This window comes from Papaver somniferum, chromosome 5, assembly GCF_003573695.1.
Source record: "Papaver somniferum cultivar HN1 chromosome 5, ASM357369v1, whole genome shotgun sequence".
Lineage (NCBI taxonomy): Eukaryota > Viridiplantae > Streptophyta > Magnoliopsida > Ranunculales > Papaveraceae > Papaver > Papaver somniferum.
Window position 1 is genome coordinate 74,874,391 of NC_039362.1, and position 9,929 is coordinate 74,884,319.

The 9,929-nt window shown below is 36.3% G+C and overlaps 1 protein-coding gene across 1 annotated transcript; it reads right to left on the reverse strand.

Annotated features, from left to right (window-relative positions):
- Nucleotides 1-3,755: 3,755 nt before the first annotated feature.
- On the reverse strand, nt 3,756-4,724 carry LOC113279188 (F-box/kelch-repeat protein At3g06240-like). Its single transcript, XM_026527893.1, has one exon. The coding sequence runs from the start codon at nt 4,722-4,724 to the stop codon at nt 3,756-3,758; it is 969 nt and encodes a 322-aa protein (XP_026383678.1).
- Nucleotides 4,725-9,929: the final 5,205 nt, after the last annotated feature.

Consider the following 9,929-nt stretch of genomic DNA (forward strand, 5'->3'; position numbering starts at 1 on the left):
CTACCATTTTTTTCTTCCCATATACTATATTTTTGAATAAGTTCAAGATCATGACAAATACAATTCCGAGTGCAAGAGCCAGTTGCTGAAGATTTAGTTCTAAGGGGAGATTTATTCCTAAAATACTTTGAGCCCATTGTTTTTGCCCAAAGGGAATCAGGTTCTTTGACTAATCTCCAAGCAATTTTTACTATCGTGGCGAGGTTAAACTTACTTGCATCTCTAAAACCTAATCCTCCTTTTACAATTGGTTTGCAAATATTTTTCCAAGCTTTAGGGTAAAAACCTTTTCCTCCAACATCTTTCCCCCACCAGAATTCTCTTTGAATAGCATTGATTTTGTTAGTTATCTGTTTTGGAAGAACAAAGCATCCCATTTGATAAGACGAAATGCTTGACTGAGATCTCTATTCAAAACAGATCTACTAGGTTGAGAAAAAAGTAAACCTTTCCAACCTTTAGATTTAGATTCCATTCTTCTAGAATATGAGCAAAAAAATTTATCGTTGACCTATCCGTGAAAAGAGGTGCTCCTAAATAAGGGCCTCTAAGATTGATATGCTTTAATTTCAATAGTTTCGACATCATTCTCTGGTGTTTTGGTTCCACCTTCTTACTAAAGAAAACTCTTGACTTTTCAAAATTAATAAGTTGACCAGACGCCTTACTAAAAATTGTTATGGTTTCTAATAAATTCCTACATATAAGCAAACAATCGTCTGCCAAAAATGGTGAGAAATTGGTTTGTTTTTAGGTGTTATTTTAACACCATGTAAAACTTTTTTGTTTTCCAGTGAACGGAAAAGTGTGGAAAAAATATTCATACATATTATAAATAAGTAAGGAGAAAGAGGATCTCCTTGGCGTAAACCTCGTGAGGGTTTGAAAGATTCACTAGGAGTTCCATTAAGTAAAACTTAGATGGAGGTTGTGGAAATACATTGCTCTATAAGCTGCGTTACACGGAAACTTCAGATGTATGCGCGTGTCCTGTGTCCATACGTATGAACACAGATACTGACACTGACACTCCTGGGACACAGCTTGAGTACTAAGCAATTAAAAATTTATTACTTTGTTCACATAAAACTCTTCTGTGGGTGTAAATAGAAGGCTGAAGTTAGAAAAACAAAAACCCAAAGTAGCTGCCACATATGTGATCCCAAATAAAGCTCAAGCTAGCAAGTCATCACCCACCACAAGATTAATATCTCATAAAAATCAGATCTAAACTTTTGTTCACGAGCGTACTAACCTATGAATGGACAATTAACATTGATTAAGATTGTGTCGTCATTTGTATTTCTGCATATCTTATCAAATTAGTAATATTTTTATGCATACTGTCGTGTCCTCGTATCATGCATTTTTAGAATTGCCGTATTGGACACACGAATACGTGTCCGTATCAGACATCCGTGGCAGTTTCCATGTAACGCAGTCTATAAGCATCCTGAGTTAAACCAAAAGATTTTAGAGAAGAGAGTAAGAAGTTTCAATTTACTCTATCAAAGCCTTTAGACATATCAATTTTTATCCCTAGTCCTCCAGTTCTAGTTTTTTTTTCTTTTTGAAGGATTTGATAATTTCATGGGTCACAATTATATTTCTGAGGATAGAAAAGCTGATTAGAAAGGTGGGATAATCTTTTATAGGAAGGATTTAATTCTGTTGGCTAAAATCTTTGCAATTACTATATAAATTGTATTGTAAAGTCGTATGGGTCTACATTGATTAGGATTCTTTCGTTGTGTTATCTTAGGAATCAAAAAAAGGTGTGTTTTGTTTAATCTGGATGCATTATCTTGTTTACGAAGAAATTCCGGATTGTATCTGTTACTTGTGATTTCACAATTCCCTAGTTATATAAAAAGAAACTAACCGCAAGTCCACCAGAATACTTGAGTTATCAGCTGAAGAAATGACAGATCTCAAAGCCTTAAAGGAAATCTTGTTGAAATTCTTGCATCATTAGGGCCCAACCGAAGATAAAGCAGTATTCAAGTTTTGACAACCATCGTAGAATCCGAAACTAGAGAAAACTTTTCATTCTTTCCAAATGCACCAAACAATCACATCAGGGTACCATTCCAAATATTTGTACTCGTCACTTCACTTTGAAAGTTAAATCACTGCATCACAACTGTTTTGACAGAGAATGTCATGACAAAATGCTACATTAAGATCCTTGACGAAATGACTCCAGAGCTGTTAAGCAAAATTATAAGGGAGAAGAGAACATAATTGTCACAGATGCTCACATAATTGTTATAGATGCTCCAGAAATTAAAACGGTCAAGTAAGAGAATGAGCTAAGCTTTTGGTACACATGATTCACGTGAAGAATCTTCCAATGAATACAACATTTATAACTAGCTAAAAAGTTCACATTACCACACCTTGTCTGGCAGCGACAGATTTGCTGACCTCTAATTCACAGAATTTTAGCACCTGGTGGTATGATATCCAAACTTATACTCCTGACATTGATAATTTTGATGCTGCAGGTTACTGAAGGCTTTTGGTGCATCTAGCGACACAAGGATCTATTGGGCTGGAGGGACTCCCTTGAACCAATCCGGAAGCAATTTCCTCAATTCACGAACAAATGGGCACTTGCAGATAGAGACGAGCTCCAACACTTTAGAATTCTAGCTGCTTTGGATTACATTGTTTGCATCAACAGCGATGTCTTCATGGCTAATCATGGTGGCAACATGACTACAACGATTCAGGTTATTAGCCTAAATTGATCGACCGATCAATTTCTTTCAAAAATAATATTATCTCAGTCTTGACTTAAGTTTTTAATTGACTGAAACAGGGACACGGCGTATTGCGGACATAATAAATACATAACACCAAATAAGAAGAAGCTAGTTCGGTTGTTCATGGACAATAACAATCAAATGAATGAGAAGGAGATTGATGATAGAATAAAGAAAATGCATATGGATTCCACGGGATCTCCAGTTCTAATCAAAACAAGCAAGTCTCATATGGATGTGACAGCTTATCCTGCACCAGCTTGCATGTGTTCATCTAGCGTATCGCGAACATTCATATAATTTTTTCTTTGATTCGTATTAACAATTTTTTTTGTATAGGATTAACGCAATAATCAGAGAGTTGAATTGGGTTTCCAGATAAGAGTTGGCTCAATAACAATCTCAGAGAGGTATACTTAGTATAGAGATAAGCGAGTGCAGGGGGGTTACATTTTTAGTTGCAACTTGACCCTGCAATATGATAGACAACTAGAATATATACCAAGGGATGTTTATAATCTTTCTGTGTCTCAAGAATGTGGTTAACTACTAATCGTAACAGCAAAAGTATTGAAATGTAAACATCCTACAAAAGCATAGCAGTAACATCAAGAAAGCTACAGAAAAAGTTTCTCACCAGAAAGAATCTGCAAAAAAGCTAAAAGATAAAAGAACCTGTCCTCAAAAATAAGTAGTGCTAACTGCATCAATCACCAGGAGCGGGATAACGGCTTTACGGCTTCTCCTGCACATGACCAATGCCTACCCAACATAAGTACCTGAGTTGAGTGAAACTAAGCTCTCCATATAAGTTTCCACCCTGAACAACAAAACGTCGCACAGTCTAGGTTTCGCATACCCTCTCTTTTTAGGTACATTCAGTACTCTAGCTCTTTCAGTCTTTGGGTCATACACAACCAAATCAGCTCTACTTTCGGCCTCCAATCCAAATTCTAACAAGAACTCACCATTTTTCAGACACACCATTTACCTTAAGTGCCGAAAGCTTCTGATTATATATTCAAATGATTTGATGTTTTCAGTAATGGTGAAGAGCCTAGTCCAAGACTCTCTCCGTCCGTAGTCTTTCATCACCCATACATCAAACCGACCCCATGGACATGGATCACTACAAAGTACCGTAAGACACCCTCCTGCAGCACTGAAACAAACATTAGAGCCGCCTCTCAGATTTTCTGGCAGCGCTAATTCCTTGAATGTCTCACTTCCCAAATCAAAAGAAACAATGACTCGAGGTGTTTGAAAACTATAATTTGCTATCCAATGAAGACATCCATTTAAAAACCTAGATGTTCCTCTGCAAGAAACATAAGGGATGTCAAGATTTTCAATGCTCCTCCATGAATTTGAACCTACTGTATAAACCTTGACTTCAGGAACATTCTCGTCTGATTTCGCAATCCTTACCAACTTGTAATCGCTAGTCTTGCTATCATAACCTAACCCATAATTGTAAAACAAAGATTTACCAGATGGAATAGATGACCCTGGTGATGGTAATTTCCTGTACTCTCCAGTAAATGGATTAAGAAGACCATGGATACGAGCAAAAACAAGGACAAAGCAAATTAATCCCTTACAAGAACCCAAAACCTGAACAGTTTCCTCAATGAAAGGCATTGGAGTCTTTGGAGAAATGATAGGGAAATCAAGATCCTTAACATCCTTTGCAGATAACGATATAGCTACATCTGATGATGATGACGAAGCTATCGATGTGAATGTATCATTAGAAATGGAGTAGTAATCACAGCCTTTTCTAAGTATTAAAGTGGAATCGTCGTCTCCCAAATCATGATTTTGTTGTTTCTTAAGAAACTCAGGATCATTGAGTATATCGTACCATTTTTTGCAGACGCACCTGAATTTTAACACTGATTTTATCGGTAAGCGTTTGAGGATATCGACTGTGATTTCTTCCGGGAACCCCGACATCGAATCCAGTAACCCCTTTTGCTCTTCTTTGTTCTTCTCGAACCTTTGTAGTGTAGGAGGCAAAGTTAGGGTTTTTTTCTTCCCCTCTTTGCAAAGCAAGATGAAGATTTGGTAGCAAAGATACGGTTTTTAAAGCAGAACTTATTGGGGATCATTGTTGAAGCCTATTATGGTGCTTCACCTTACAACCGAGGGGCTTCACATGGATTTTTAGTGATTAAAAAATTAGTTATGAGTATCTTGACGCAATAGAAAATGTCTAAGCTACTCTCCACCTAAATAAAAACCTAAAAACTAAAACCAAAACCTAATTTCAACGCCAAAATTTGCTTCTCTTTTTCTTCTTCTAAACTTCCTCCCATTCATCAATCGTAAATCCTCCTTCTCTTTTTCAATTGAAACATGTCATCATCTTCGATTGATCATCGGTTCAAAAAAATTCTAATCGTCGATTACTAAAAATGCGGAAGAAGCAAATTGATAGAAGTGATGGCAATCAACAAATCAATTTCGTACGAAATGGTTAGGTTGATCGAAATCATTACAGAAATTAGGTTTGTATAACCATTTACAGTTAGGTACTCCTAATTTTTTAACCGTAGTATTGTTCCCTGAATCTGTTACGGTTAGAATGTTAAGAACTCCAAACCGTAAAATTCCATAGATTTTAAGTGTGTGTGATTTGACGGTTAGGTTTCCAATCGTAATTGTTTTATGGTTGGGTTCGAATTTGATAAAACCTAACCGTAACCCTTCTCTTTTTTTAAGGTTAGGTTCTGGCTTTCCAAAATCAATCGTAACTACTTTACGGTTGGGTTAGGACCAAGCCGTAGAAAATCCTGGATCTTCAAAATTTTCCAAGTTTTTTTTTTTACGTTTGGGTTCGAGTTTATTAGTTAGCCGTAATGGGTCTTTAACGGTTGGGTTACTGGTTGAATAGATTTAGTGGGACAACAAGGAATAACGCCTATGGACCAGTTGCTGCAAAAACTATTTATGAGGATGATGAAGTAGGTTATCGAGATTGTTGTTAGCTCGGCCTTTTACTGATTTCAGAAGGTAAAAGTCTCATGGAGGAACACTCTTACTTGTGGCATGGTCAACTGAGAAAGAAAACGTTGTGTCTCAAACTGAAGAAGCACAATTCTTTACACTTGAGAAAATCAAACGTTGTGTCCAAACTGAAGAAGCACGTATCTTTTCCAATTTTTCTCTCACTAAGAGTCGCTCCTTTTGGCAAGAGACGTATCCAACAACTCAAAAAAAATCCACTGTAAACTCCCTCTATATACGTGACTATCAGAATTCCATTTGTTCCCTCCTATGTTCCCTCTACTTTGTATCTTTTCACCAAAATTAATAGTGTCTATAAAATGAGAAGCCACTGTGGGCATCGGTTGTTTTCTGCTCTGAGATCTCGGTCCTTGCAATCATGCAAGGTAGAGATACTGCACCGATGGAGCATAAATGGGAAGAAAGTTTGGGCTGGGAAAGAATGGATGTGATCCAAGAGAGTGAATACAATGTTTTTAATTATTTTTCATGTTTTTTGTTTCGGCATGTGTTTGAGTTTATATTTGTTTGGCTAGTCTTGGACTAGCAGTACACTTTCAGTTTATTTTATTCATTGGATAAACATAAGTTTCAGATATATCAATAATAATTCATTCGTTGTCGCCTTACATTTCCTCATGCATCTATATATATGTCAGTTTTATTTCTGTTCGTGTTCTTGGGCTTCCGCAGTGTCCATGACCATTTTAACAGTTGAGTGCATCTAATGTTAGAGCATACAGAATTATCGTGAACTCTCAAATTCAGAAGGAGAAAAGGTGATTTTGGGACACAAAAAATTGTTGCATAGTAAATAATGTGAGAGATTATTATTGCAAAAGCATCACAACTAATATCGTAGAATAAGTTCAGGAGGATAAAAGAGTAGAAGAATGTCACAGCTTGAGAGTTATGCCAGGGATGAGTGTTACTCACGAAGGATAAAGAAACCTGATGATTGTTTAAAAATGTTGTTTGTTTAATATTTTGAAAATATCAAACCATACGAAACCGTACATTCATCCAAATATATGTTCATAGCTTAAGTAAAGACTAAATACTTATTAGCTCATCTGCGGACACAGTGTTTACCAGAGAACATATAATAGAATCACTTGGTGGGAAGTTTCATCCGGTTTCTTTCATATTTTTTAGCATCTTGCGAAGAAACTGCAATGCCTTGCCAGCCTCTTTTCTTCCAGAAAAACCATTGATTATGGTAGAATCACTTGGTGCAAAGTGTCTTCCACGCATCTTGCGAAGAAACTGCAATGCCTTTCCTGCCAGCCTGACACAAACCATGAAAAGAAAGTTGAAGACTTTGTTCTCACCAACACAACAGCCTCAAATGAAATTTAATTCATCCAAAACAGATAATAAAATTGAGAAATTACAGTAATCGATCGTTCAGACACTTCTCTACGGATCCTATATAACGTTTGCATTCATGCATACAAGCAGCAAAAAGGCAACTTCTGAATTTTCTATCTGTATATACCGAGTTGTTAGCATAGAAAAGGAAAAAGAAGTATATCATTTTGAGGTTAAGATGGATAAGAGCCATCATCAATCTCAAGTTGAGTATATGACGAGTATAACTACAACTTTTTTTTTTTGTTTTGATCGGTAGTATAACGACAACTTAAACTTGGGTTAACATTAGGTATACGAAAAATTGATCCAGACGCAATTTTTTTTTTTTTTTGAATTCAAACCTAGCCGTGAAATATACTTGCAAATAACGAGTCACCACTGCCATCTAGAACACTTCTTTTCTTCCGTCGATCACCATTACGATAATGGCAGCACCTAAACTATTTGATAAATTTCATATCACAAACACCCCAAGCTTTCTATTATCTTTAAGTGTCCAATGATGTGACTAAAACTCGAAATATCTTCACGAAAATAATCATCATAGAATCACAATTACGATCAATCACCAATGGAAATGACAGCATCCCAGCCAACCCAATACTTCGTGACATTATTAGCTTCTTAAAAATCTTCCCTCTAATCAAAACTACCATACAGTCAATGGTTGGACTAACAACAACAATGGTCGGCGGTAATTGGAGAGGAAAAAGATAGATGAAATCTTATGTCGGCTTGGTTTGAAATCAGAATTTCTGGCCGTAAAAAATCTTCAAACCAATTACGGCCAAGAGTTCTACTTTTCCTAGCCGTATACTCCCTCCGTACCTAATTAGATAACCTAGTTGTAGTTTGCACAATTTTTAAGACAAGGATGTTAGTAAAACTTAGAAATGATTTATCTCTTAAATTATATCACGGTTTTTCGTAAACTTTATACCGTTGAAAAACATTTTAAAACACCTACGTAACGAATATAAACATAACTATCAAATTATGCATATTTCTTATAATAACAAAAATAGGTCATCTATTTATGGGACAAAACTTAAAACCAAGTAGGTCTTCTAATTAGGGACGGAGGGAGTATAACAAAAGAACATATCTACGGTTAGAAAATGGGTGTCGTTCCTAGCCGTAAACAGAATCGTAATCTAGTTGAAGTCAAAATATGTAATTTAATTTAAATCTAAGTCAGTAATCTAAGTAATTGTATTATTTTACTTAATTAAATAATTATCACTAATAAAACATGGGTAGTTTAGTCATTATGAGAAATAATTGGATATGAGGGTTTTGTATTTAGTTACTAGTAACCTTATTTTGGCTTCTTATTGTTGCGAGTAAGATTTGGTAATAAATCTAGGGCTATTAAAGCAGAATCTGCTGGATTATTGAGAGTATGAATGCAAAATCTCCGGCTTTTAAAGCAGAATCTATTTGATTTTGTGAGGACTGCTCATATCACATGTACTTGGGCCACCGGCAACATGTTTTCTTCAAAACCCAGAAGGAAAAATATAAAAAAAAACTGGACTGCAAGTCTGCAACCAACCAAATAGATTGCAAGTCTGCATAAATCGTAGTGGAGGCAGTGACTCAAGATCTGGAGAAAGCAGCTTGGGAGAACCTTTCCATTATTCTAGACTAGCAGAAGGCACGTGCTTCGCACGTGATAAGTATCAACTGAATATGTTAGAAAAATAGCACAAAGCCGAGATTGTTTGTTTTTTCTAAAAGAAATTGAACAAAAAAAATTAATAAGACCAACTTTTTTTTTGCAATAATAACATGAAGCACATGACCATATACGGTCCACTAGAAAAAGAGATTAGGCTCAAAAAATTACACAGACAACATCAACTCGAATGAGGGATAATTATCACCCAAGTTCCTGCTACTTGAGCTGTCAGGACAATTGTCACCGTGGGCAGGATAGCTCCAATCACCAACAACAAACATGTTGGGGTCATTGGCAGGAACGTCAAGTTAGTATGTGGAGACGCAAGATTAAGATAGTTACATTCACAAACTGGAATACCCAAAGCTTGCCAGGGATGAATTTGACTTTTGGGTCTTCGCGGCTTCCGCAAGTTGAGGTTTTTCCGGTGGAGTTGCCATCTATGAGTTCTGAACGTGTGAATCAATGTCAACTACAGGAAAAAAATTGTGGCTCCAGAGCTAGACCGATCTCGAGGGAGGGATGTGAGTTACCGATGACAGCTCTTAGCCCATGGACCAGCACTTGAAAATCTCATTTACCTCACATCTGGTTCTGTCTCTTTTGGACACCTTGTTCTTGCTCTTCAATAGTCACCTCATTGAAAACATCTCGTTGTCCAGCAAAAATTCATTGGCTTTTTTGGATTACAACTGTTAACAGAGATCTCTCGAGGTCCTCCTGGAAGAAGAAACACATGACAAAAACGACCACTTACTCTCGAGGAAAAAAAATATGCATGCACCAGATCAGATTCAAGGATCAATCTTCTGAAAGAAGGTGGACGATATCTTTTATTCTGTTTCTTCAAGATTAGACTTTAAGACTGTTCATAAGAATTAGATAGATAATGTTATTAATCCAAAAATGAAAGTTTTGGGGGGAAAGAGATGACAGTATCATTAGAAGAAATCACTTGACACTGAAAGATGGTAGGAATCATATGATCGGATACTGTATTGTCCATATGATAAAAGTTATATTGTTTTTCACCATAGTTCCTACCTACTTAATAAGTTCTCAGGATGACTGTCCATCATGTCTTCAAAGTTTATTTT